Source organism: Penicillium hispanicum, assembly GCF_028827665.1.
Source record: "Penicillium hispanicum strain IBT 35686 chromosome Unknown utg000006l_segment0_segment0, whole genome shotgun sequence".
NCBI lineage: Eukaryota > Fungi > Ascomycota > Eurotiomycetes > Eurotiales > Aspergillaceae > Penicillium > Penicillium hispanicum.
Window position 1 is genome coordinate 2,616,056 of NW_026623198.1, and position 27,853 is coordinate 2,643,908.

General features: G+C 52.2%; 8 protein-coding genes across 8 annotated transcripts; 5 read left to right on the top strand and 3 right to left on the bottom strand.

The window, feature by feature from the left end:
• Positions 1 to 1,633: 1,633 nt before the first annotated feature.
• On the top strand, positions 1,634 to 4,003 carry N7459_007319 (uncharacterized protein; the record flags this gene model as incomplete). Its single annotated transcript, XM_056946487.1, has 2 exons — positions 1,634 to 3,345; positions 3,958 to 4,003. The coding sequence occupies 2 exons, from the start codon at positions 1,634 to 1,636 to the stop codon at positions 4,001 to 4,003; spliced, it is 1,758 nt and encodes a 585-aa protein (XP_056798486.1).
• N7459_007320 (Sfi1 family protein) lies at positions 3,870 to 7,203 on the bottom strand (the record flags this gene model as incomplete). Its single annotated transcript, XM_056946488.1, has 2 exons — positions 3,870 to 7,075; positions 7,140 to 7,203. 2 exons carry the CDS (start codon positions 7,201 to 7,203, stop codon positions 3,870 to 3,872), a joined length of 3,270 nt encoding a protein of 1,089 aa, XP_056798487.1.
• A 347-nt stretch (positions 7,204 to 7,550) lies between these two features.
• Positions 7,551 to 7,835, top strand: N7459_007321 (uncharacterized protein; the record flags this gene model as incomplete). The annotated part of the gene is made up of 3 exons (XM_056946489.1): positions 7,551 to 7,613; positions 7,665 to 7,760; positions 7,815 to 7,835. 3 exons carry the CDS (start codon positions 7,551 to 7,553, stop codon positions 7,833 to 7,835), a joined length of 180 nt encoding a protein of 59 aa, XP_056798488.1.
• Positions 7,836 to 8,935: 1,100 nt separating this feature from the next.
• On the bottom strand, positions 8,936 to 12,259 carry N7459_007322 (isoleucine--tRNA ligase ILS1; the record flags this gene model as incomplete). Its single annotated transcript, XM_056946490.1, has 2 exons — positions 8,936 to 11,740; positions 11,831 to 12,259. 2 exons carry the CDS (start codon positions 12,257 to 12,259, stop codon positions 8,936 to 8,938), a joined length of 3,234 nt encoding a protein of 1,077 aa, XP_056798489.1.
• Positions 12,260 to 12,758: 499 nt separating this feature from the next.
• On the bottom strand, positions 12,759 to 16,203 carry N7459_007323 (uncharacterized protein; the record flags this gene model as incomplete). The annotated part of the gene is made up of 5 exons (XM_056946491.1): positions 12,759 to 12,839; positions 12,896 to 15,501; positions 15,574 to 15,769; positions 15,819 to 15,869; positions 15,928 to 16,203. 5 exons carry the CDS (start codon positions 16,201 to 16,203, stop codon positions 12,759 to 12,761), a joined length of 3,210 nt encoding a protein of 1,069 aa, XP_056798490.1.
• Positions 16,204 to 16,664: 461 nt separating this feature from the next.
• rat1 (5'-3' exoribonculease Dhp1) lies at positions 16,665 to 19,902 on the top strand (the record flags this gene model as incomplete). Its single annotated transcript, XM_056946492.1, has 3 exons — positions 16,665 to 16,971; positions 17,073 to 19,284; positions 19,338 to 19,902. The coding sequence occupies 3 exons, from the start codon at positions 16,665 to 16,667 to the stop codon at positions 19,900 to 19,902; spliced, it is 3,084 nt and encodes a 1,027-aa protein (XP_056798491.1).
• A 754-nt stretch (positions 19,903 to 20,656) lies between these two features.
• N7459_007325 (pentafunctional protein ARO1) lies at positions 20,657 to 25,541 on the top strand (the record flags this gene model as incomplete). The annotated part of the gene is made up of 3 exons (XM_056946493.1): positions 20,657 to 25,336; positions 25,386 to 25,430; positions 25,512 to 25,541. The coding sequence occupies 3 exons, from the start codon at positions 20,657 to 20,659 to the stop codon at positions 25,539 to 25,541; spliced, it is 4,755 nt and encodes a 1,584-aa protein (XP_056798492.1).
• Positions 25,542 to 26,185: 644 nt separating this feature from the next.
• On the top strand, positions 26,186 to 27,358 carry N7459_007326 (ankyrin repeat domain-containing protein; the record flags this gene model as incomplete). The annotated part of the gene is made up of 1 exon (XM_056946494.1): positions 26,186 to 27,358. The coding sequence occupies one exon, from the start codon at positions 26,186 to 26,188 to the stop codon at positions 27,356 to 27,358; it is 1,173 nt and encodes a 390-aa protein (XP_056798493.1).
• Between the last annotated feature and the right edge of the window lie 495 nt (positions 27,359 to 27,853).

Below are 27,853 nucleotides of genomic sequence, written 5' to 3' on the forward strand. Positions count from 1 at the left end.
CCAGCTGTATTGAAATCCCGCAAAGAACAGCGAGTGAGGATATCCTGAGGCATTAGACTCCAGCCCATAGACAGAGAAGGGACTACAAAAGGGCGACACCGGGATTTACTTCCCCATGAAATGGAGATAACGGCGAGGTATAGTTACCCCCGCCGGTTTTGGCCCCTGTGGAGTCCGACGCCTCAATTTTGAATTTGGAGTTCCAGACTAGAATTGATTTGCGTAATCGCATGCCAGGACACCGGTAAAGCTAAATTATTGCTTATGCAGGCTTAGTGTATACCCAGATATTTGATCTAGAAATCAAATATCCAATCACCTAACTACTACAGGGGTTCCAAGGAGATTGTATGAGTAGTACTTTGTTCTCACCGTGTTGGACACCCTATTTCGGCTACTGATTCCTCATTGATATCGACCGATATATTTACCTACCTATGTATTTACATGGGCAGCTACCCGTTGAGAAGTTGAGCAGTAGCACTAGTGATACGCTAATCCTATATGGGTAATATAATTGTACCGAGGATCTATGTGCCGTTCAAGGTTAGATATGATAGATAGGCTTCGGGGGGTTACTATTTCCAAGGTTGGCACTAATGAGACTAGAAAGCGCCACTTCACGCCAAAACAGATACCGCTGGAAGTGCGGATGAAGATCCACTACACATTCACCATGTCCATAGGCTGTAAGTGATGATCATTTGGACGCTTGTGACCTCTAGTATTGATCCGGCATGCGGCAAAATTGGGGCGCTCACTACGCGATCATATAGTTATCGAGCCCGGGGGCCGAAACGTGTTAATCCGGAGTCTATAATTCGTCAGTGGTGACTCGGATTATCCGGTCATCGCGACAGCAGGAAGCGTTTAGCAGATAATTGGGCGGGATGGGGATTGGTGCCAGCATCATCACCAAGACCGGAGGAAACAATAATGAGTCGAACTCAACCCGGTGCCTAGGTGGCGGATGGACCTACAAACACCCGCGCGTCCATTTGGTACCTGCAGCTGCACGAGATAGAGAGCTTAGTCTTGGTTTCGAATGAGCCTCTGCAAAGATGAGTACGTTGTGATTCGGAATCCTTCCGACGTTGTTGCCAGGAATTACCCTGCGCAGAATCAAGGCCTTATCTTCCAGCGGGCTAAAACGTTTGCCGAGGTCCATACATTCGACATCTACCATAGATAGGATTTCGGCGGTGACACTCTCGGCAGAGTGTACGATCTGGGGGCGAGGATATGGAGTCACCGACTGCAGCCCGTCAACCATGATGGAATGTAGATCGTTGCTTACGCGGATCCTTGGAACCGACATTTCGCTATACCGACGACCGCCACACTGGGAAGAGCGCGCATCATCTCTACAGCGAGAGACCAATCTCCGCCAATACCCATAGTCTCGGGAAAAGGAGAGGGGGACTACCCGTGGGAGAAAGGGGCCGGGGTTAGTTCAGACTTTCCATCTAGGACCTTGGGATGTTGGCGCGTGTCTATAAATTTCGTCTCAACCCACGCTGGGGGACTATTGCTCTAGCAGGATCAGAGGAATTCGCAGAGACGAATACATTGAACTTCTATTCCATTTGTCTGAAGCTTGCTACCTCGTTTGAAAACATCTATTTTCTTCACAATGGCCGCGACAGCTGTCAATATGATCAACACTCGCAAGATGAGGTATACTGGCGAGGGAATGGCTGCCCTCAAGTCCAGTGATGTTCACAAGCGCCTGCAAAGCCACGGTGCCAATGATGACTCTTCATCGCACAATATGATCCACGACAAGTCCTTCTCCGACAGAGCTTGGGTCGAAAGTGAACATACATCGCACCCTCCCAAGGTCGCCGAGTCCGGTCGAAATATCGGACATTACCCACTGACGTCGGGACTGGCCGACTGGGCCAGCAATGCTCTGGCCAAGTATCAGCCAGACAGTCAGACGAAGGACTTTATCAAGCCTTTTGCGCAGTATTTCCATGAAGCAGTCGACAAGGAGCGGAAAGTCAGCACCGGCCTGCATAACCTAGACATCGTGGAACTCACCTATCAGCTCACTCTCGAAGTTGGAGCTGCGGTCCTCCTCGCTGCAGACAAGACCGACGATCCCGTCTCGCTGGAGAGTGAATTCCACTCATCCAAGGCTGCCAGTGATGACCACTTCACCTCATGGGGCAAGCTGCTGACGGGCCTAGAGTGTGATCCGCCCATCATTGCTCTCTTCCCAATCTATCTCATGATGTGCCAGTCGTTCACATTTGAGCCGACTTCGCTTCAAGCAGACTACGTCTATTCGGCGCTGACCGGCGTGGACTGGGCGCAAGGAAACAACAAGTTCAGCGACAGGCTCGCTGCCTTTGACAAACTGGCGCACTCGGTCGTCCCCAACTTGGACGATATGGCGTCTGGTCAGGACCGATCCTTCTGGCGGATTGCCCACGCGTATGTGCGAGCCATGAACCAATGCGAGAACTCTCGCTCCTTCGCCACCCCTCGCTCCGCGGCGATATCGCACAATTTGGACCACGACCTCATCATCGCCATGCGAGCCTTGGATACCATCGGATCCGCGTACATGTGTAGCGATGGTGCTGCGTGGCTGGATCGGGCTGGCATTGATTCTCTCACTGGATCGGGGCTGGCCAACGACGTGATGGACCTTCACACGGATATCAAGACCGGCGAAACCCGAAACCTGTTGCGTCTCTTGTATCCGTCCGGGTTGAGCATCGAACAGTCCATGCAGACCGTCTCGACCATTCTGTCCGGCGAGCTGAGTGAACTGTTCCGAGGTCACCACCGGGCTCGATTTGGAGGTAGAGAGGATGGTCGGGTGGCAGCCACGTCGCCGCCTTATAGCTTCTGCCGAGCGCGTCACCGCCACATCTTCGCCACCATGGAGTTGTATGAGCGGAAATACCCCCAATTCTGGGACTGGACCTGGGATATCTACCGTCTTGCGAAAGACCAAGTCACCGAGGCCGGGTTGAGCGAGCCACTTGTGTCGGCGCTGAAGCGTGCCGTCACCCGCGAGGCGCTGCCTTCTTCTCCGAAGAATAAGTTCTACGACATCTACTACGAAATGATCGAGGATGGTTCTCAGCAGCTACTCAAGAAGCAGCCTCTGGGAGTTAGCGAAGATTTGGCGCAAGTTGTGCGGGATATTCATAGCCTGTGGCATGACAAGCTCCGGGCGCCGAATAAGAACCCCGGCTGGGGTCAGGAATTTGATGACCAGTCCGACTCGCTGTTTGGACAGGCAGGAGAGATTCTTTCGGCGAAGGGAGGCATCTCAGATGATATGTACAAGTTTGCCATTGCTTATGGCAGATTAAGTATGGCGTTGCCGTATGTGGCTTACCATACTATCGACGCTATTATCATGGCTTTCGGCGTTGAGTAGCACTGCGTCAGAACCAGTATGGATAAGTAGAGTACTGGTTGATTGATTTATCCGTTTGATGTATTTGGAATAATTACATCCTTTAGATTGACGATGCTGGTATTGGAGTAATTCAGACTTCTTGGTTCCAATTGATCGGGTCCTTCCCAGTTTCACAGTAAACATCAATAGTTCGTATTGGTAGCACTGCTAGTTTAAAAGACAAAAAGAACAGAAGAAGGGTAGACGAAAGCACTGAATAGTCATCACATTCAATCATATTTCAAGTACATAGTAGTATAACTACAGGGCCAAACAGAGTCCAGATATCCCACTAAACCCCTTATATGCTGCGCCGGCTGATATGCACGCTCGAACAAAACTTGGACGAAAGTATCGCAAAGGCAAGACGGGAAGTATAGTCGTCACGAATGTACAGTAGCCCAATAGAGTGTCATATGGACAGACGGTCATATATCAGAAGAAAGGCTCAAGGTCGTCGGTTGGCTGATTTACGCCCGTCGGTAGGAGACTCAGGGAGGTCCTCATCTGCAAACCGAACGCTAGTTCCGATCGAGCTTCGACGGCCTGTGCGAGGTCGCCGGGAAGAAGCAGTTCGAGTAGCCGAGGATTCAGCCCGGAGCAGTCGACTGGCGAAGGGAGTGTGGAGTGGTGTAGCAGGAGTGGTGGACATTTGCGCCAGGGTTCGGGCCCGAGCAGCTCGTTTGGAGGGGGAGCTCATGTAGCTTGGGGTGGCTAGTGGAGTGGCGGAGACCGGCTCCTGGGAGGTTGTCGTGAAGTCGCTAAGCTTGAAAGGAGTTTGGGACGGATTCTGATACCACGGGTCAAACAAAGCCGATCCGGCTCCGTCGTCCCCAAAGCTCGAGAATCGGGCGGGTGTTAATGCAGGGCCGGGTGAATCTCGTTCCTCGAGCTTGATCCGCGCGTTATCAATCCAGTTGCGGAGGAAATTTCGTGAATGCTTTCGAAGCGTTCTCTCCCGCATGGCTTCAGCGGTTTCGACTGTGTTGCTCATCTGAAAGACGCGAAGGCTGAGTTTGCGTAGTGCAGCACCTGCCTGGTGAAGAACGTGCGAGCGATATACTGAATCAGCCTGGTCCTCCATTTCACGGCGGATCACGAAGGTCTCGGACATCTGTATCAGCTGGTCGAACGCAACTTGTCGGAAGTAGTGGAAATCAGCATCTTGATAATCCTGCACTCTTCTGAGTGTCTTCTCACGCCATCCGGAGCAGACTTGAGATACAACCGCCAGTACTCCGCTGCGGTCAACTTCTTCCGCATGCTGCTCCATATCCACAATGTGCCGAGTTTTGGATTTCCAAGCAGCGAGTGCTTTGGAGGCCATGTTCATCTTGACATTTCGTCGAACTTTTGCATATGTCTCTTTCCGCCGTCGTTTTGTCGAGTCCAAGGTTGCTTGGTGCCAAGACTTCAATGATCGTTTCATGAGAAAGTAGAAATGCGCATCACGAGCCCAGCCCTCCATTTTCTCAACTTGTTGATTTTTGGATTGCCAGGCTGTCAGGGACTCCTGTGCCAGACGTGGGGCATAGAATTCGAAAGCTGCATATTCTCGATCGCGCTGCAGTTGAAGTCGTTCTCTCCACATTGTAAATTTAGAGCGCAGTAAGTCTTCAGCTCGGTGCTCTTCATGGACTTCTGCATGAAACAGTAAACGGGTGTACGTATCCCGTGTGTTTGTCACGAATCGCGAGAAGACCTCGCGCTTGATGCGTTGCTCACGTATCCTGCTCATCAGCTGGAATCTCTCCATCAAAATCCACTTGTACATAATCTCCATTTTCACTCGCTCATCAATCCGTGCACGAAGAGCCAGACAGCGTAGAGTATCATTCCAAGATGTCCATGCATTACTTTGAACTCGAGACCGGTCTATCTCCTCTGCTTGGTCTAACATGCGAGATTTGGAGACCCACTTCGAAAGGGCACTTCGAAGCACCCTAGAATTCACCATATCAGATAATTGAGAGGCGGCCGGGGCCAATCGAGACTTTATCTGCCATTCATCAAATGTATCATGCAAGATCTGATGTCGTTGAGCGCTCTCGGCACGTTGTTGGGCCGCAGCGATGTTCTTAGACTTCTGGGTCCATGTCTGGAGCGCAGCGGCCATTCCCAATCGCCTGTGGTGAACAGCTATTTCGTGGTCACGCTCTCGGTTCGTTCTGAAACTCCGTAGCCAATAAAGGAGTGATCTTCTTTTGAGGCGGTGGTCGTACCATTCGGGGGCCCGTCGGTCACAAAATCCCCAAAACCATTGCCAATATGAGGCATGCCGGAGGCTTGTACTATGGACAGTGATGGCTTGTGCTTCTTTTGCCTTCAAATCAGACATCTTTTGCCGCCACTTGTTGAAAGGTCGCTGCAGCGCGAAGCGCTGGGCTTTCAGCTCATTAACTGCAGTGATCTCGCGCCAGGCATTAAAATACTTGACGCTCAAGACATGTCGTCGGGCGGCGGATGTCCTGGCTACCTCTTCTGATGTGAGTTGGGCCCAGTGGGTGAATGCCTTCGTCATCAGATACAAATTTCGAGCACGGTTGGCACGTTCATCGAGGTGCTTGAAAAAGCGCTCCGTTCTGGCTGTATGGCGTTTCTGTTGGATTATTGCTCGCCACGGCTCAAACGCTTGTCGGAGTAAGGTGCTTCGGTCACGATTTACTGCGACAGACTCCCTAGTTTGACGAACATGCCGCGACTGAAAAGCCCGTGTTAACCACTGGGTTAGTACTTTACGGCAAAAGGCTCTTTGTCGGTACATGTTGAAGGTAGATGCGTCTCGAAGTAAATCCGACAGTTGGGGCCGATAGAGAAGCTCTGGCGGCGCGGCTTCTTTCTCGAACGAGTCATGCTCTGTAGCCTGTGATACGACAGACTCGGCTTCCTCGGACATTAGGCTCCCCGAAGAATAAATTGACGGAGAGCGTTGGGGCTGCAAGGCGGCCGCCATTCGCTTCGAGCGATCATGATTAACAGCTGACCGTGCCACTACTCCGTTTGTGAGTGGCATTGGATCCGTTTCCGTTGGCTTGCTCTGCGTCGCGTCAAACCTGCTAATCAAGCGACGGCCGACATCCAGAAATTGTGCAATCAATTGCGTACGATCTGGTGATTTAGGTATGTGATTTGGGACCGGGTTCGGAGACAACTTGGGCTTCGAGAAGTCGGGTTTCCCAGTCTGGAGTCGCGACAAGGATGAGCGGGAACTGGGACGCTCAGCGAAGCTCTTTTGAGTAGCATCCTCGCCAATATCGAGGGTGGTATTGAACGAGGCGCGTCTTTTCGGGGTGATTGGAGTTCCATTCGCAGTAGGCAATTCGTCGGGTTCACCTGTCTGGGTATTTGCACGATTCACGAAGTCATGCTCATTCTCTAGCGTTTCAGTCAGACCCGTAGAATCGTCCCTGCGGAGTTCGAGCACGATTCCCATCTGTTGAAGCAAGCTCTCGAATTTTTCGAAGAGGTCCGCTCCTTGCACCCCTTTGCTTCCCATCTTAAACAGGAAGCGCAGACAAGCATGGCCCGGGTCTGGGTCAATGCCATGTTCGCCGATCGCCTCGTCGTAAGCGGCGAAAAGCGCTCGGAATGGGAGTTGATCGACCTCGGGTTTGCGCTCGGCGCGACTGACAACTTCGTAAAGAAAACCGACATCTAGTTATTAAGGCGGTGTTAGATCAAGCGACCACAATCCAGCTTGGAAGGATCAAAGCCTTACCTTCATCGGTTAGAGATGTTCTCTCTTCGGTAAAGGCGCGCCGTTGTGAGGATATCGGAGGCATCGAAAAATCGCGACCTAAGGCGCGCTTGTCGCATCGGGATCATAGAGACGAGTGACCAAACAAATCATCGCGAAATCAGCAAGACTGGATGAAGAAGGACATGCGCAGAGACCAGTCTGCTATTTGGCAAGAAGAAAAACACAAACCAAGTTCAATCCAGTGCCCATGGACTTGGAACGCCGGTTGTTTTGGTGGTCGCGATAGAAACATGCCTGATGATCACGTGCATACTATGCTTAGGTAATTCACTGGCGCGGCATTCCTCCGGCCTCATAGATGAGCTTCAACTTTATGACAAAGCTTCCCAGTCTGCACATCGGACCTACTGGCCGTTGTATCCCATCAAAATGCCAACAAGGACTCGACCAATCGAGAAAGTTGCAAAGGCTACTGCCCTGTGCTCGGCTGAGGTATGTATTAATTCTCGAATCAGGTGTCGTCAGCGCTGAGCAATTATCCAGGCCACGGCCTACGGCAAGTGTGTTGTCGCCGACTACAACTCAGTACACAAGGACATGTGTGCTAAAGAGTTCATGAGATTGAAAGATTGCTTCCTGGTAAGTAGGGCCGGTTGGACTCCTGCAGCCCACGCTGCTAACCACTTCCTGTAGGCCGCATCTAAAAAGGGTTAAACCAGAGCAAGCTGGAAGACGGGCTATGTACTCATAATCATCTCTGGGGTTCGGCACCCTCGGCGTAAGGGAACGGGTTGATTAATCAAACTATTATTCTCGCCTTGACTCCAATCATCCAAGGTCTTGTACAGATATATGTAGAGATGATGGGGGTTAGCAACACAGACAACACCCTAATTATCACAGCATTCCAGGATCTGTTCTCAACTCTCAGTGCATGGGAACCAAATGGCAACCTGGAAAACCAGTGGTGGCAGCCACTGCCATTAGTCTCAGCAGTTACAGGTGTGCTTTTATGTCAACAGAGCCGCCGACAATAAAAACCAACTGCACTAACACAGATGCTTGCTCGTCTTCCCAGACTCCAGGAAATTTACTACGAGCCTTAGAATGGGATTATATTGATCGTGAATTGACAGGTCGATGTGAGTACTTCTGCATCTATTCATCATTCTCGACTATGTAGCTATGTGGTTACTGCTGTATTGCTTACTACTGACAATCTCACAATCTTGCTCAGGTGGAATGAGGTCCTCCCGTCATGTTTAGTGTGGCTTACCAATCCCTTTTTGAATCGCTCGCTTGTAGCGAACTACGAAGACTCGTACTCTTCGAGAATTTCAATCAACTGTATAATCTAGCTTTTAGGAATACCCTATTGGGATGCCAGCTATTTCTTCCATGCTTGTGGACCTTCCGGGAAGTGGTCCAGCATGACTTCGCTTGCACTAACTTCACAACTGCCCACCCCTGATGAGACCCCAATTGAGATTGATAACATGCTCCAGACAGCGGCAGCAGTGGTCATGAAAATGCCAAATCTTGAACCAATGGAGATATGGAATGGACGAAGGGATTGGCAGTGCTCTTCAGATACCAGCTAACTGGGGAAGGTCAGCCTGCTGTATTAACCCGGAGAGGAACATGGGAACTCACCCTGCGACCTTCTATTGGGAGAACCTCCTTTCCAACGGTAGAGGAAATGTGATACGTAGAGTCACCTAGGTATCTAGGCGTATTTCATTTGTCAAGAAAAGACTTGAGTGTAGAATTTATCTACAATGAGCGCTAGTATATTTTTTGGATCTCGAATCTCTTTACAGCTTGACCAGTCGCAACAAGAAAGTGGCGTTCTGGACCTCCTGTTCCTCCTGCGAGATAGTGTTCGCCTCGTCCGCGGAGGGGGCATTGCCTTCGACTAGAGCACGCTCGTCCAGGGGCCGACGAACGGCCTTCTCAATAGCCGGGGCTTGTGATTTGAATGCCTCCCCGAGACCGATGTTCTCTGGGTCCGAAAGAACAGTGTACTCCATCTTCACGTCATCTGTCGGGACGAGGCCGGCCTTCTTACGAAGACGCTGGACACGGTTGATAATCTCGCGACCGATACCCTGATGCGCCAACTCCGGGTAGAGGTTACCGTCAAGGATGGTCATGACATCCGCATCAGTGTTGGTCTCCATGCCCGATGAGCCCGAGTCCTCCTTAATACCGCGCTTAACAACCAGGTCACCCTCGACCAGCTCGATGCCATCAACCAGAATCTTCTTGTCAGCAACATACTTCTTCACATCCTCGCTGGATAAGGAGGGCAGGGCCTTCTTGACTTTCTGAACTTCCTTCTTCAGCTTCTTTCCCAGTGTGGGCCAGTCAGCATTGACGCTGTACTGCACATTGTACTTGTCCTCGTCGGTCGAGAGAATAAGGTCCCGCACGTTGAGTTCCTCGAGAATGTACCCCTCGAGCGATTTAACATCGTCAAGATACTGCTGATCCTGGTGGATCACCACGAGTGACTTCAGCGGAGTCTTCAGACCGATAGACCGACGTTCGCGAGAGATACGGCCGAGTTCAATGACCTTCTGCATCCGTGCAACTCTCCGCTCGACAACCTCATCAAACAGCTCCTGGCGCACCTCAGGGAATGCGAGGAAGTGAACACTACGGCTGTCCTCAGCACGTAGCGAATCGGGGATGTGTGGAAGAAGACGTTGGTAGATGCCATCGGTAAGGAAGGGAGTGAACGGAGCGAGACCCCGAACCAAGGTGTAAAGAACCTCGAAGAGGGTGTTCAGAGCATGCAGGGTGTCATCAACACCATTCTCACCCTTCAGACGCTTGCGGTTGAATCGAATGTACCAGTTGGTAGTGTTCTCAATCAGCTCCAGTAGCCGAGGCACAACAGTGTACAGACGATACCCGGCCATCTCCTGATTGACAAAAATGAGAAGAGACTGGCAGCTAGCCAAGATCCATCGGTCCATGACATTGGTATTGGTAGCCTCTGCCTTCGGGTCAAAGGTGAACTCAATATTGGAAGCTTTCTTCAAGAGAGAGACCTGGCCCTCGAAGAACTTGTAACTGTTCCACAAAGGAAGGAGGACCTTGCTGACAATCTCCTTGACGCCAGATTCCTTGAATCGAAGAGGCTCGGCACGGACCACGGGAGAATTAATCAGATAGAGACGGAGAGCATCAGAGCCATAACGATCCATGATAAGGCCGGGATCGGGGTAGTTCTTCAATCTCTTGGACATCTTCTTGCCATCCTCGGCGAGGACAATACCGTTAACCACGCAGTTCTTGAAGGGCAGTTTACCAAACAAATGGGTGCCAAGAACGGTCAAGGTGTAGAACCAACCACGGGTTTGGTCCAGTCCCTCGGCAATGAAGTCACCAGGGAAGCTCTTTTCGAATTGGTCCTTGTTCTCGAACGGATAGTGCTGAGAAGCGTAAGGCATGCTACCCGACTCAAACCAGCAGTCGAATACCTCGCTGACACGACGGAGAACGCCCTTGCCCTGTCTGCTCGGGATAGTAATATTGTCCACCTTGTCGCGGTGAAGATCAGTAATCTCACCCTCGAAGCCGCTCAATTCCTTGAGTTCCTCGACACTGCCGATGGCGACAACCTCTTTGAAATCATCACTAACCCACAAAGGAAGGGGTGTGCCCCAGAAACGGTTTCGAGAAATGTTCCAGTCACGAGCATTTTTAATCCAGCTGGAGAATCTTCGCTCCTTGACAAATGAAGGGACCCAGTGAGACTGATCAATGCCTTCAAGCATCTGAGGGATGATAGGAGTGATCTTCACGAACCACGAAGGCACGGCTCGGTAAATTAGAGGTGTATCAGAACGCCAGCAGAATGGGTAGCTGTGAGTAATCTGACTGTCAACGAGGACACGGCCAAGTCCCTTCAGATGCTTGATGATAGCCTTATCGGCAGCCTTAACATGTTGGCCAGCGAAATCCCGGACCTCCTCAGTAAACAAACCCCGAGGATCGACTGGGTTGGGAGGAGCCCGAGTTTCATTGATGACACCGTGGTTGACAGCAACCTGGTAATCGTCCTCACCGAAAGCAGGAGCCTGGTGGACAATACCCACACCGTCCTCGGCAGTGACGTATTCGTCATTCAGAACACGGAAACCGTGGTCCTTGAACTCCTTATAGAAGTAATCGAAAAGAGGCTCGTATTTCCACCCCAGCATATCAGAGCCCTTGAGACGATCAACGATCTTAAACTTGGCCTTCTTGGGGTCTTTGTAGATTGTTCTGAGCAAAGCCTCGAGCAGAATGTAGTGTTTCTTGGTGGCCTCATCATAAATCTTGACGTATTCGAAATTGGGGTGGGCGCAAAGACCAGTGTGGGAAGGAAGGGTCCATGGAGTGGTGGTCCACGCCAATAAGCAAGTTTCAGGATCATCCACTAGGGGGAAAGTAACGACGACTGCGGGGTCCTGCACGTCCTTGTAGTTTTGCTGTGCTTCGAAGTTGCTGAGCGGAGTGTTGAGGGCGGTTGAGTAGGGCATGACACGGTAGCCCCGGTAGACTAGTCCCTTGTCGAAAAGCTGCTTGAAAACCCACCACACGGACTCCATAAATGAAGGGTTCATAGTCTGGTTTCCAGAACAGATTGCGTCAGTGAGAAGAATAAAGAAGTGGACGGGCAAATACCACAACTCGTGACCTTAAGATCCATAGCATACCTTGTAGTCATTATCAAAATCAATCCAGCGTCCCAGGCGCTCAATAGTTGACCGCCATTCAGAGGCAAAACGCATGACAATAGCCTTGCACTCTTCGTTGTAACTCTCGATGCCAATCTTCTCGACCGCTTCCAGGCCCGACATGCCAAGTTTCTTGTCGATCTCATATTCAATGGGGACACCATGTGTATCCCAGCCAAAGCGCCGCTCGACGTAGTGGCCCTTCATTGCCCAGTATCTGGGGATAATATCCTTGATCGTGGAGGCCAGCAAGTGGCCATAGTGCGGGAGGCCGGTTGCGAAGGGAGGACCATCGTAGAAAGTGTAAGGTTCGCGGCCCCGAGAAAGCTCAACCTGCCGGTTGAAGGCATCAATCTCCCTCCACCGCTTGAGGACGATCTCCTCCTCGGCGGGAAAATCGATAGACATGGTGCTGATCGTCGATTGTTTCCAGCAGGGACGAGGGAGCAGATAAAATACAGAGTGACTCACCCCACCACTTTTTTGCCAGTGTCTGCACCCCTCTCCGCTCACCGCCTTCCGCGATCGTCAAGAATCCTGGTAAATAAGGTGCAAAAAGTGCGTAAGAGAGAGGGCTTTGATCGGGAGATAGCAGCATGTGCATAGATCTTCTTCAGCTGAAAATAAATTTTTCTGATAGTGTGGCAGAGTTTAACCTATTTCGGAACCCACAATTGTTGCGACAGGTGCATGTATTTGGTTGAGTATAAGCGAGAACAGGCAACCCTGGAGATCCTTGATCTTTCTCTTGCATGGGAAATAAAGTACAAGAGACATGGTTCACGTCCTTTTTTGGTTTTGAGTGATCGCCATGAGAATTGATATTGTAACAGAAGGAGGATATCTCGTTCGTCTTCGAAGCTGTCGTTGCTCGCTATATATGATTTGGACGGAGTACCTACTACTTCTACTCCTCATCCTCATTCTCATCCTCATCGTCGTCCTCCTCGGCCTCTGAGACTTCTTGTCCCAAGTCCTTGAGTCGTTGCTGGCGTTCCTGTCAGTGATTATTGCGACATGGTGTGGATCGTCATGCAAACATACCTTGTCCTCAGATCTTTTGGCTTCGAGATCACCAAATACGATAAGCAGGTCATCCAGCTCTGATTGGGCAGCCTGTCGAGCCTCCTCTTTGTCTTTGGCTACTGACTGGGCCTTCTCGAGTTGGGCTTGAGCATCTTTTAGTGCTTGGGATGCCCTCTGTGCTTGTGACTCGGCTTCTCGCGCTTTCCGCTCGGCCTCGGCTGTGCGTGCTTCCATAGCAGAGAACCTAGACAAGAACCCATCATTGGCAGCCTCCAGCTCTTCAGAGGACTTATCCTGGGCCTTTGTGAGGTCTGACTGAAGTGCCTCGATGGTCTTCTTGAGATCATCGGTCTGGGCTTCCTGTTGCTGTTTGGCAGACTGGAGAGTCTCAAGGGTCTTCTTGAGGTCGACAGTTTCGTTATCATGCTGACCCCTAGCAGATTCAAGTGTCTCAATGGTTTTCTTGAGATCAGTAGTTTCGGTGTCGTGTTTGCTTTTCATAGAACTCAGTGTCGACTCGAGAGTTTGGATAGTACTTTGGAACCCTGAAACTTCCGTCTCATGCTGCGCTTTGATTGAAACGAGGGTAGATTCCGAGTCCTGCAGTTTCTGATGGAGGCCCGCGACCTGTCCTGTGTGGCTCTCCTTCGAGTAACTGATAGTTGATTCCAGCTCTTGAATAGTTCTTCTGAGACCAGCAACTTCACCAGCATAGAGCTCGCGAGCCTTTGACAGCTCGGATTCCAAGTTACCAATAGTCTTGTGCAACCCAGAAACCTCCTGTTCGTGATGTTCTCTCAACTTTGCGCTCTTCCGTTCATATTCAGCTGAGGCCTGCTTCAATTGGTTGTCGATAGCACGAAGTTGTTCGCCATGTTGCTTCAGTAACTCGTTCTTCGACTGCTTGTGCTGCTCTTCCAGCTTCAACAATTCCTGCCCATGCGAGTGCTGGAGAGATTGATGAGTATGTTGAGCCTTTGACAACTCAGCAGAAGTCGACTCCCTCGTCTTTCGATGATCGAGCTGCTCCTGTTCGAGTTTACTTTGAATAATGACGATATCAGTCTCCAATTTTTGAATTTTCTGGCTTCGGTCTTCAAGCTCCGCGCGGAGAGAGTCCACGAGCTCACGCGAGACCCCCTTTTCCACGCCATTAGCAACGACAGAGATCTCAAAACCTGGCTCACGATCGATGGCTCGAATCAACCGACTAAAGTTGTCTTTGAGAAATTCGATAAAAGAGCGGTCGAAAAACACCTCAGGCAGCCCACCATCAAGCTGCCCAATTGCAGTTTGTGGAAGGACTTCAAAATCACGGACCAATGGACTTTCCCTCAGCTTCGTAATTTTGTCGATATATTGTTCTCTCCCAAGTTGCTCGATCAGCAGCTTGTGCAGCGTCACTCGGGGGATGGGAGAATCTTTCGTCGAGAACTCGTAGATAATTCCCAACAAAACTGTGCACAGGCCAGGCACCAATTTCCAAGGTGCTCTTTGGTGTTTTATCTCCTGAAGCAAAGTTTGAATACTGCTCCCCTCCCCAAGAAGATCATTCACCACGTCTGGGTCCTCAAAAAGCCAACCGCAGAGAAGCATCAAATAGCCAACAGTAATCCGTTCATCATCACCGCGTTGCAAACCCGTAATTAAGTTTCCAACAACGGATTGAACGCTGGTGACAACCTCCTCTCCACTCTCGGCATCGCCCTCGGTGACTTTCATGGCAGTCGCTTTTGCATGGGCATCGTCAAAAAGAAGATGGAACATCAGGACAGAAGCCATCCACACTTGATATGGATCAGCATTTCCTCTGGATTCTGGTGCGATGAGAAGCACAGATATGATGTTTGGAATCCGGTCCTGTCCACTAGTATGTCCCTCAATGGCGCGCCTCAAGACGTGCATGCGAATGCCGGTGTGGTGAGCAAAGAAGGCTTTCATGCATTCACAGGCCGCAAGTCGAGCATCCAAGAGATTGTTGGGGGCGGGCTCGAGACTCAGCTTCAAAAATGCTTCGATGACATTAATTCGCTCTGGCTCTGCATTTCCATTGGCAGCCTGAGCCTTAAGGGGTGCAGACCCCCAGGACACTTCGATGTCTCCAAACCTCTCTTGCAATGGCGAATTCCCACGAATGAGATCGGCACAGGTTGCAAGGGCTTTTGAAGTAACGCTAACGCTAAACCTTTGCCCAAAGGCTACACTGAGGACCTGTTCTGTTACCCCATTTTGCCAGAATGCTGTCTGATTCATAGGCGTGCCGACTCCACCACGAATCAAGAACAATTGGATGATAGCCAGCAGGCCCCAAACATTCTTGTCTCGCTGGACAAGGGTCCACTGTGGAGGGGCTTCTTCGCCTACCTGGTCTTGCTGGCATTCTGCAAGAAGTACCATCAGTTTCTTCACGCAGCCCGTTTCCCGAAAGAATGACTGGTTAGAAACATTGAATCGAAGTAGGTGGGCGAGTAAGGAAAGACAATCTTCAACCACTTCCGTTCCAAGTGTCAATGATCCCTCTGCTTCGATCAAAGAGAACAGTATTTCAAAAGCATTCTCAAATGCAACGAGTTTCTGGATTTCTTCCGAGGCAGGTGTCAGGGCGATGAGGAGGACGAGAGCCTCTGTAGAAGAGTCATGACACGTTAGTTTCGTTACAACGACGGGATGAAGGTCTATCATGCAGTAGATCGTACCATTTCGAACAGGTTCTCTGATATCTGTTAGCACATTCACAAGCCGAGAAATCCCCAATGGTGCTGTAAAGATGGTCTCTTGCGTTCGTTCGGGCCTTGCGCTGCATATGTGCGACATCAATTGGAGGGAATAGAGGCGGGAATAGAAATCTCGAGTTTCAAGAAGGTCTAGGAGGATGGTGATGTTATCTTGTCGCTGTTGGACTGTTAGCCTAGCCTTGGAAGATAGGCACATGGTGGCATACCTGGGTAAATTCATCTGCCAGCCACAAAGCTATTTCGTCCGAGGCTTCAGGCTGTGATGACAATCAGTCGAGGAAATCAAAGAGAATGAAAATTCTTGAAACCACTGACACTGGCCACGTCCGGTGTAAATAGCATCAATAGGGTCTCAAGGACCACCTTGGTGGTGTCCACATCCTCGCCATCATTCCGCAGGCTGCTGATCAACGATCGCAGGCCTCCAGAGGCTACCGACGCAGGATAAAGCTTCGCAAAGCTTCTGAGGCCTTGGATTGCCGCTCGTCGGTCCTCTAATAAAGTTGCGCTCTGCAGCCTACTGCTCAGAACGTCGATTGTGTCCGTTGCCGTTTGTTTGGCCGGAGCTTGCGACTCAAGGATTCGGAACATCGCAGTTGGATTGCAGTATCATGGTCACCGCCGACCGAGGACGCAGGAATCGGTACGCATCGAAGGGAGGGTTGGGAAATAGAGAAGGTCGAGTGCCCTCAGGGCCAGAGCTGATTGCAGTAAAGCTGGCCTCCCGCAGCCAAAGGGGGCTAAGGCCGATTCTGGCCGGAAGCGCAGAGCGCCGACCGCCCGGAAATAATTAAGCTGCGCAGCAGAGACTTTCCGATCTCTCCACGCCCGCATTCTGCGCCGCGAGACCTCACGCGGTTGCATCTATTCTACTTCTATCTGATATTGGGTGTCGCAGGTGGCGCTTCGAGGAGATCTTACCTTCAGGTTTCAGGTCATCCTGAGACCGAGTACTCACGCGCCAGTCGCCAACCCAGCCAGCCGTCGACGCATTCAAGCGAACGTGCCCAATCGACGAGTTTTGACACCGTACCTATTGTCGCATCGCCAATATGGGTGTTCCCGCGCTTTTTCGATGGCTCTCCAACAAATACCCGAAGATCATCTCCTCGGTGATTGAGGAGTTGCCCCAGGAAGTGAATGGTGAAGAAATCCCGGTCGATGCTACGGGACCGAACCCCAATGGGGAGGAAATGGACAACTTGTATTTGGACATGAACGGCATTGTCCATCCGTGTACCCACCCTGAGGGAAGGCCTCCCCCGGCGAACGAGCAGGAGATGATGTTGGAAATCTTCAAGTACACTGATCGAGTTGTCAATATGGTCCGCCCGAGAAAGCTCCTTATGATTGCTATCGGTACGTGAAATACCTGCGCGAGATGTTTCCTGGGACTTGCTGTTCGAGTTTGAGCATTCGCCTTTCAGTGACTATGACTAACGTAGACTATTTCTACTTAGATGGTGTTGCACCGAGAGCAAAAATGAACCAACAGCGCGCGCGTCGATTCCGGTCTGCACAAGAAGCCCGAGAGAATGACGAGAAAAAAGAGGAGCTACAGAAACTGCTCGACAGGCAGCAGGGCAAGAAATCTGGTGAACAAGTCATTCGCGAGGAGGTCATCCAGAAAACATGGGATAGCAACGTTATTACGCCCGGAACTCCCTTCATGGATATCCTTGCTGCGTCTCTGCGTTATTGGATTGCATACAAGCTCAACACCGACCCTGCTTGGGAGAAGATGAAGATCATCATCTCGGATGCTACAGTTCCCGGAGAAGGAGAGCACAAGATCATGGAGTTTGTTCGCTCACAGCGAGCTAACCCCGAACACGACCCAAACACTCGCCACGTTATTTATGGTCTTGATGCCGATTTGATCATGCTGGGCCTTGCCACTCATGAACCCCACTTCAGAGTGCTACGTGAAGATGTATTCTTCCAGGAATCCCGGCCTCGAGCTTGTAAGCTGTGCGGCCAGCCCGGTCACAAAGCTGAGGAGTGTACGGGTAAGGCGAAGGAAAAGAATGGAGAGTTTGATGAGAAGCAGAACGCCACTCCACTGAAGCCTTTCATCTGGCTCCATGTCTCCGTTTTGAGAGAATATCTAGCCGCCGAGCTGCATGTTCCCCAGCAACCTTTCCCTTTTGATCTTGAGCGGGCACTAGATGACTGGGTCTTCATGTGTTTTTTTGTTGGAAACGATTTCCTGCCTCACCTACCTTCTTTAGATATTCGTGAAAATGGTATTGACACTCTCATTGCCATCTGGCGTGACAACATCCCAGTCATGGGAGGCTACTTGACACAGGACGGGCATGTCGAACTCAAAAGAGCCCAACTCATCTTGCAGGGGCTCGCTAAACAAGAAGATGCAATCTTCCGGCGCCGTCGGCAGGCCGAGGAAAGGAGACAGGCCAATGAAAGGAGACGCAAAGAACAAGAGCAGGCTCGGAATGAGGAGCGCTCGCGAAAGCGCAGGCGCAGTTCCCCGAACTATGACTCTCCGTCCAACAACCGATCCCGAGGCGTTGGTGGTGATAACGCTCCGCCGGCTGGCCTAGAACTCATTACCCCGAGTCGCGGTCACTTGGACAAGTCGACCCGAGAGCTGACACACAGCATGGTTGTCAACCGTGGCGCTGTCTATCGTGCCAACATGGAAAACAAGAGCGCCGCTGCTGTGTTGAAGAGTAAGCTCATGAAGGTCTCGCAAGATGAACCTACCACCGAAGAGGCTTCGGAATCCACTACTGTGGAGAATGGTGAGGCCTCGAACGACACTCCGGAGCAGACCTCGCCCTCTGTTCTCGGAAAGCGAAAGGCTGGGGATGACGGAACAGAGAACCAGGACGCGGAAGCAGGCACTCCAGGTCGAGACTCGCCTCCCGTTCCACCGCCAAAGGCCAAGGAAGATGAACCGCCGGAAGATACAGTCAAACTCTGGGAGCCAGGATACAGCGATAGATACTACGAACAAAAATTTGGTGTCGACCCTTCAGATCACGAGTTCCGCCACAAAGTTGCGCGCGCATACGCCGAAGGTCTGGCTTGGGTTTTGCGCTACTATTTCCAGGGCTGTCCTTCATGGACATGGTACTATCCATATCACTATGCTCCATTCGCAGCAGACTTTGTGGACATCGGTGAAATGGAGATCAACTTCGACAAGGGCAGACCATTCAGGCCTTTTGAGCAGCTAATGGGGGTCCTGCCAGCTTCATCCAATCATGCACTGCCCGAGGTATTCCATCCTCTTATGAGCGATCCGGAGAGTGAAATCATTGATTTCTATCCGGAGGATTTCCCCGTGGATCTGAATGGCAAGAAGTTCGCGTGGCAAGGCGTGATCTTGCTTCCTTTCATTGATGAGAAACGTCTATTGGCTGCAATGGAGAAGAAGTATCCTCTTCTTACCGAGGATGAGCGGAACCGCAACACCCATGGCCGAGACGTGCTCTTGCTTTCAGACCAGCATCCCCTCTACCAAGATCTCGCCGGCAACTTCTACTCCAAGAAGCCAGGGCCCCCTGAATACAAGTTAAATATGCGCGTCAGTGATGGGCTCGCTGGCTTGGTTGAACGCAGTGACACGTATATCCCTCACGGCTCATTGGTCTCGCCTTTGGAGGGGCATGGGATGCCGGGCCTCGACGATGATCGCTCTCTCACGTAAGTTTCGATCCCAACTGCTTTGTATTCGTCGTATGCTAACAAATTAACAGGGTCAACTACAAAATCCCTAAGTCATCTCACATTCACAAGTCCATGCTCCTCCGGGGCGTGAAGTTCGCAACGCCGATGTTGAATTCGGCCGATGTCCGCTCGGTGAAGGGTCGAGCACAGCATTCGGGCCGGTCCTTTGGTGGTGCCCCATTAAATGGCCGAGGACGGGGTGGTCGCGTGGATTACAGTTCCGACCGACCCAATCCGTTCGCCGCGCATCTTGATCCGCGTTTCATGGGCGCGCCCCCCGCCGGTATGCCGATGATGGCACCTGGATGGGTCCCTCCTGTGCCTGGCGCAGGCGACTACTCCAGGGGACCACCTCCACCCCCACGCGGTGGGATGTCCCATCAATACCCACCTCATCAGGGCTACCAAGGCTACCAGCAGCCAAGGGACTTCCATGGTCAACAGGGCCAGCAAGGTGGACACCACTCTGGTTACGGCTACCAGGATTCTCGCGGTGGAGGATCTTATCGCGGTGGCAAGTTTCGTGGTCAAAACCGAGACCATTCTTCCGGCCACCGTGGAGGAGGAGGTGGTGGTGGTTATGGACGCTACTAAGTAACTAGTGGACCTGTGTGACCCACCACTTCGAATGTCACTATATCTACAGACGCCTTTGGGGTGTTGAATAGGGATGGGCAACTGGGAAAGGCGTTCGGTGCTATGAATATGTAAAATCTTGGAATCTGATTTGTCTTTATTTTGCGCCATCTCTTCCTTTCCATGAGTCGTATAATTTGTCGACGCCTTTGGCGACCGTCAGTGGCGGCCATAGACCTGCATTGCCAACCTTCCAGATCACCATCGCGAAGCCTGGGGCGGTCATCAACCGCATATCCCATGCGAGGGGCGCCCGATCTAGTCATAGTCATGGCCGTCGATCATCAGCCATGACCAGTCACACACAGCAATAATGCAATCGTCTCCCAAAGCGTCACCGCACTAAAACCCACACTGAGTCAGAAGGCGGTCAGGCGAAACTGCCGCGAGATCGGAGGGGAAAGAAATAATTGAGTCGAGTGAGTCAACAATTGTGCTTCCATCTTTCTGGCCGGTCACATTTGCTGGGTGTTACGCTGACTCTCGGTGCAGCAGTCCAGGTAAGCCTCGTTTCCCGTCTCTACGGCTGAGCCGTTGGCCTCAATTTTCTTCAATTTGTTGTGCACCTTGCATCGCTAGTTCCGCTTGTGGGGGAAACAACCAAATTCCCAAGAACGCCCAACTGGAATGGTGTCCTAACAACCCATAGAATGAATTGAGCAGAGAAATTGATCTCGCAAATATCGCTACCTTGCTATCCTCGCCTGCCATCATGACCGAGCCCACCAGGATCAGCATCCTGGGTCGGGAGAGCATCGTCGCTGATTTTGGCCTGTGGCGCAACTACGTCGCAAAGGACCTGATCACCGGCTTGTCCTCGACCACCTACGTCCTCATCACCGACACCAACCTCGGTTCCATCTATACCCCTAGTTTTCAAAAGGCGTTCGAGGCCGCTTCCGCCACCGTCTCCCCTTCACCCCGTCTTCTGGTCTATCATGCCCCGCCAGGCGAGAGCTCGAAGTCGCGACAGACCAAAGCCGACATTGAAGATTGGATGCTGAGCCAGAGCCCTCCGTGTGGCCGAGACACCGTGGTCATCGCATTGGGCGGCGGAGTCATCGGCGACCTTACTGGTTTCATTGCGGCGACTTACATGCGTGGTGTTCGCTATGTGCAGGTCCCCACAACCCTCCTCGCCATGGTGGACTCCTCAATCGGCGGAAAGACCGCCATCGATACGCCACTCGGCAAGAACTTGATTGGTGCTATCTGGCAACCGTCAAGAATTTACATCGACCTTGAGTTCCTGGAAACGCTTCCCGTGCGGGAGTTTATCAACGGTATGGCCGAGGTTATCAAGACCGCTGCTATCTCAAGCGAAGAGGAGTTCACTGCTCTGGAAGATAATGCGGATGCAATCCTTGGTGCTGTACGTAGCGAGTCTAAGCCCGGGCAGGCTCGTTTTGATGGCATCCGCGATATCTTGAAGGCTAGAATCCTGGCCTCGGCGCGTCATAAGGCGTACGTCGTCTCCGCAGATGAGCGCGAGGGTGGCCTCCGCAACCTGTTGAACTGGGGCCACTCTATCGGCCACGCCATTGAGGCGATTTTGACCCCTCAGATCCTTCACGGCGAGTGTGTCGCTATCGGCATGGTCAAGGAAGCCGAGCTGGCCAGGCACCTGGGCATTCTGAAGGGTGTTGCAGTGGCTCGCATCGTCAAGTGCATTTCCGCCTACGGTCTGCCTACCTCCATGAAGGATTCACGAGTGCGGAAGTTGACTGCCGATAAACATTGCTCTGTGGAGCAGCTGTTGTTCAACATGGCTCTGGACAAGAAAAATGACGGCCCAAAGAAGAAGGTCGTTCTGCTCTCCGCAATTGGACGTACGTACGAGCCCAAGGCTAGTGTTGTCTCAAACCAGGACATCGGCGTCGTCCTAGCCCCCAGCGTTGAGGTACATCCTGGTGTCCCAAAGACTCTCAACGTCACTTGCGCGCCTCCTGGTTCCAAGAGTATCTCGAACCGAGCCCTTGTGCTTGCTGCGCTTGGTTCGGGAACCTGTCGGGTCAAGAACCTCCTTCATTCTGATGACACGGAGGTCATGTTGAATGCGCTAGAAAAGTTGGGAGCCGCCACGTTCTCCTGGGAGGAAGAGGGTGAGGTTTTGGTCGTGAATGGCCAAGGTGGAAAAATCACTGCCAGCCCCTCATCTCTGTACCTAGGCAACGCTGGGACTGCTTCCCGATTCTTGACAACCGTGGCCACTCTTGCTTCGCCGAGCACCGTGGACCACAGCGTCCTAACTGGCAACAACCGGATGAAGCAGAGGCCCATTGGTGATCTTGTCGATGCACTTACCGTGAATGGAGCTGGTGTCGAGTACTTGGAGCGCAAAGGCAGCCTTCCCCTCAAGATCGCGGCTTCCGGGGGCTTTGCCGGTGGCAAGATCAATCTCGCTGCTAAGGTGTCTTCCCAATATGTATCCTCGCTGCTAATGTGTGCTCCATACGCCAAGGAGCCAGTTACCTTGAAGCTTGTCGGAGGCAAGCCCATCTCCCAGCCCTACATTGATATGACTACTGCCATGATGCGGGCTTTCGGCATCGATGTGCAAAAGTCTACCACTGAGGAGCACACTTACCACATTCCCCAGGGCCACTACGTCAACCCTGCCGAGTATGTTGTCGAGAGCGATGCCAGCTCTGCCACTTACCCTCTGGCGATTGCGGCCATCACGGGCACAACCTGCACTGTCCCCAACATCGGCTCTGAGTCGCTCCAAGGTGATGCTCGCTTCGCTGTTGATGTGCTTAAGCCTATGGGCTGCTCTGTCAATCAGACGGCTACCTCCACTACAGTCTCCGGGCCTACCAATGGTCTTCTGCGTCCACTGCCCAACGTGGACATGGAGCCAATGACTGATGCTTTCCTGACTGCTTCTGTCCTCGCCGCCGTCGCACGGGGTGAGGGCTCAAATCACACAACTCGCATCTACGGAATTGCAAACCAGCGAGTCAAGGAATGTAACCGCATTAAGGCCATGAAGGACGAGCTGGCTAAATATGGTGTGGTCTGCCGTGAGCATGATGATGGTCTTGAGATTGATGGCGTTGAGCGCTCCACTCTTCGTCAACCTGCCGGTGGTGTCTTCTGCTACGATGATCATCGTGTCGCTTTCAGCTTTAGTGTTCTATCCCTCGTCACCCCGCGATCCACTCTCATCCTAGAGAAGGAATGTGTCGGAAAGACATGGCCTGGCTGGTGGGACACCTTGAAGCAACTCTTTGGTGCCAACCTCGATGGCAAGGAATTGACGGAGGAAGAACTAGCCGCCTCGACTCAGGAAGAAAAGGCCAGTGCTTCAGTATTCATTATTGGAATGCGCGGCGCTGGTAAGACCACCACGGGCAAATGGGTCTCAAAAAGTCTTGACCGCCCCTTCATCGACCTTGATGCCGAACTTGAGAAATCGGAAGGCATCACTATTCCGGATATGATCAAGCAGCACGGCTGGCAAGGCTTTCGTGACGCTGAGCTGGCTCTGCTTCAGCGTACAATGCAGGATCGCCCTACCGGTTATGTCTTTGCCTGCGGCGGCGGTGTTGTTGAGATTCCTGAGGCACGGAAGTTGCTTGCCGAGTACCACAGGAGTAAGGGGAATGTTCTTCTCATAATGCGCGATATCAACCAGGTCATGGACTTCCTCCAGATTGATAAGACCCGCCCGGCATATGTGGAGGACATGATGGGCGTGTGGCTGCGTCGGAAGCCCTGGTTCCAGGAGTGCAGTAACATCCAGTACTACAGCCAGCACTCCGGCTCAGCAGAACTTGCTCTGGCTTCGGAAGACTTCTACCGCTTCATGCGAGTAGTCACAGGCCGAACGGACAGCCTCAGCATCATCAAGAAAAAGAAGCACAGCTTCTTTGTCTCGTTGACCCTGCCCGATCTGCGGCCATGCAGTGGCATCTTGAACAAGGCTTGTATTGGATCTGACGCTGTGGAACTGCGCGTCGATCTTCTGAAGGATCCGGCTTCAGATAGCGAAATTCCTTCTGTGGATTTTGTTGCTGAGCAGATGTCCTTCCTGCGCCGTATGGTCGCACTGCCTCTAATCTTCACCATCCGCACCAAAAGTCAGGGCGGTCGATTCCCCGACGATGCCCATGCGGCCGCAAAGCAACTGTACCGGTTGGCGTTCCGTTCCGGATGCGAATTCGTGGATCTCGAGATCGCTTTCCCAGATGAAATGCTCCGTGCCGTTTCCGAGATGAAGGGCCACTCCAAGATCATCGCGTCTCACCACGACCCAGAAGGAAAGTTGTCGTGGGGCAACATGTCTTGGATCCCATCCTACAATCGTGCTCTCGAGTACGGCGATGTGATCAAGCTCGTGGGCGTTGCTAACAGTTTGGATGACAACACAGCCCTACGAAAGTTCAAGATTTGGGCCGAGCAAGCGCATGACGTGCCATTGATTGCCATCAATATGGGAGACAAGGGCCAGCTCAGCCGCATCTTGAATGGCTTTATGACCCCCGTGTCTCACCCCAGCCTTCCCTTCAAAGCGGCCCCTGGTCAACTGTCTGCCACTGAGATCCGCAAGGGTCTCTCTCTGATGGGCGAGATTAAGTCCAAGAAGTTTGCAGTCTTTGGCTCTCCTGTTTCGGGGTCGCGATCCCCAGCTCTTCACAACACGCTGTTTGCCGAGATGGGCCTTCCCCATGACTATGGGCGCCTGGAGACTACCAATGTCGAGGATGTTAAGGGTTTCATTCACGATGCCGACTTTGGTGGTGCGTCCGTCACAATCCCGTTGAAGTTGGACATTATGCCACTTCTGGACGAAGTCGCTCAGGAAGCCGAGATCATCGGCGCCGTCAACACCATCGTCCCCGTGCCAAACGATGACAAGCCTCCACGCCTCGTTGGCTATAACACTGACTGGCAAGGCATGGTTAATGTCCTCCGCCACGCGGGTGTCTACGGCTCAACGGGTACTGACAGTGCCGTGGTTGTCGGCGGCGGTGGAACCGCCCGCGCTGCCATCTACGCTCTCCACCAAATGGGCTTCTCCCCCATCTACGTGATAGGCCGTACTGCCAGTAAGCTTGAGGGCATGGTTTCGACTTTCCCGACCAACTACAATATCCGAATTGTGGACAACCACGATCAACTGGACACCGTTCCGCAAGTGGCAATTGGCACCATTCCTGCCGACCGTCCCATCGATCCTGCCATGCGGGAAACCCTTTGCCACATGTTTGAGCGTGCCCAAGCGGCTGACGGCACTTTGATCGGGAAGTCTGTCGAGGGTCCGTCGCCCCGTGTCCTCCTGGAGATGGCCTACAAGCCTGCGGTGACTGCGCTCATGCAGCTAGCATCCGATGCGGGTTGGAAGACTATTCCGGGACTGGAGGTCCTTGTTGGCCAGGGTGTGAATCAGGTATGTTTCTTTGAGCTCGCAAGTCTCTGGAAGGTGCTAACCGAAGCAGTTCGCCCACTGGACCGGCATCACCCCTCTGTATCATGTCGCAAGAGTGAGTCTTCGTCCATCTTGTCTACCCTTTACGTTGCAAGTGTCTTGCCATTCATGCTAACTATGGCTTTCTTTTGAATAGAATGCTGTTCTGGCTACTGAATCTGCATGATCGAGCCTCGTGTGCCAACTTTATCTGGGACATTGAAATCCCATTATACGAGCTAAAAAGAGCGATCTAAAAAGTTTCTAGTCTCGGTTATACCTCTACGTTTTCGATTGTTGGATGTCTGTATTGCTCTGATACATATTCGCAATAAACAAATAGTATTGATGTTAAGGGCACATGCAAGAATCAGTGATGGCCGTGGTATTTGGTGTCATCCATAGTTCAGTAATTTGACTTGAAAAGGCTTCCCCTGAGATTTTGTCACCGATCATTGGAAATGGTGAGCTCATGCTTCAACTGTAAGCCCTCACTCTACCTTGAACAGGTCGAGCCGTAAGGGATCCACAAGTCCTGCAGTGTCTCGCTCGGTACTCCCAACCCTCTACACAGCAATAACAAACACGGCTTGCCACAATAGCGCCCTGTATAGTACAATGTGCTCTCAAAAAAAAATTCAACCTCGGGGAATATTTAAGAACCTCAGCGCCCGCTCTAGTCCAGGATGAGTCATCACAGAGCAGCGCCACGTTGGATCTAAGAGCCTTGAGGAAATTGAGGCTCTGCCTAGTTCGTTATCTGTTGCATCTACTGCCTCCAGTGAAGATTAATGGTACTACTGCCTCATATCTTCCACTGGGGCAGTTGATATGGATACACACGAGCAGGCTATCCAGGCGCACATGCTACATGCTCGTCAGAAGCAGTTCGAGAGAATGGTAGCTAGGCAACAACAAGCCGGAAGAAATGCCGAAGCACAGAAAAACGGCAGCGGTGATTATATCCCTTTACCAGCTGAGATGGCCGTCGCCTCGGGATTTGTCCGCTCATCGTACGACGGCCTTGCCATCACCCATCCCACAGATCTCAGCTTTATCGGCGAAAAGCCCAACCACGTTGTCAATTTCGAAGCCGCCTGCAAGCAAAATAATTCCCCTGCCGTCCAGTCTATCGTCTCACTGGAGACCTGCACACCGGCCTTTCTACACCATGGTCTGACCATCGCCCTCGGCGCAGGCAATATCGAGGTAGCCCGATATCTCCTTTCCGCCGGCGCTCCCATCGTCGGCCGCACAGCTGGCCATGTCCTCTCTGCACCGTCAGACAAGCAAATTACCCTCTTCGAGCTACTGACCCAGCACGGGTGGACACCCAACACCCCCGGCGAGCAGGGCGTCGTCCTGCTTCCAAAGACGGTGACCAACCCTCCACTGCTGCGCTGGTTCCTCGCGCACGGCGCAAATCCGAATCTCGGACCCTCCGGCCTCAAACCAGAGGCCACCGGCAAGTCCTGCGCCGCGCTCGAGGCTGCTGCTGCGCGTGGCGATGTTGAGGCTGTAGGCCTGCTCCTCGACGCAGGCGCCGAGATTCAGAACGGTAACCCGCTGCACTACGCCGCCGGGGCGTGTCAGCCTGGTACCCAGCATGTCCAGATGGGCAGCATGCAGCTGGACGCAAATGTGCTCCCGCCGAATACACTGCAGGTGGCTAGTAAGGAGTTTGACGTGAGTCGGATCCCGGTGATGGCGTTGCTGGTGGAGCGTGGCGCGGATGTCAACCAGAGAGGTGAGTCACGGCTGGTGGCGCACCATGCGATCATGTATGCCGTAATGGCTGGGGCTGTTGAGAGGGTGAGATGGTTGCTGGCGCATGGTGCTGACCCCGAGGCACGAGGGGCGTGGGGGAGTGCGGTGGAATATGTGGCTACGATGGGGAGCGAGGCGATGAGGATGGTTGTCGAAGAAGGTGTGCAGGCGAGGCAACCGAATTTTGGGCTTATGCACAATACACTTGTCGTTCGAACGAAGCCAGGTCCCAGCTGAATCCTGGGTTTGCGTTGGGGATCATCTGATACAGACCCCAGTACATACTATAACCCTCTATAGATCTGTCAGACCCGATACCCATGCGAGAGGTCTAAAAATAAGAAAGCAAAAAGTACACGTTATCCTTCCTCTGTTGTCACACTCTCCTCTATGTGGACTAGTTGCTACCCAAGTCCTGCACTATGGTTCTAGATCTATGTACTTCCCGCCACCAACCGCCGTCAAACCAGCAGCACAAGCCTTTCTCCCAACAAGATCGTCTCCCTATTACCTCCAATCGCTATAAATAACAATCATCAGTGTCTGAACCCATCATTGGCAACGCATTCCACAACAAAAAAGGCCACCTGCCACACATGCCAGCTACGTACATCACCCGAAAAGGAAATGACCCACACCCACCTTCCTAACCCGGACCCGTCTATCCCAAAATAGCAAGTCTCGTGGGCAACCACAGCGAATGCTGAGTCATCCTGCACCGCCACCGCCCAG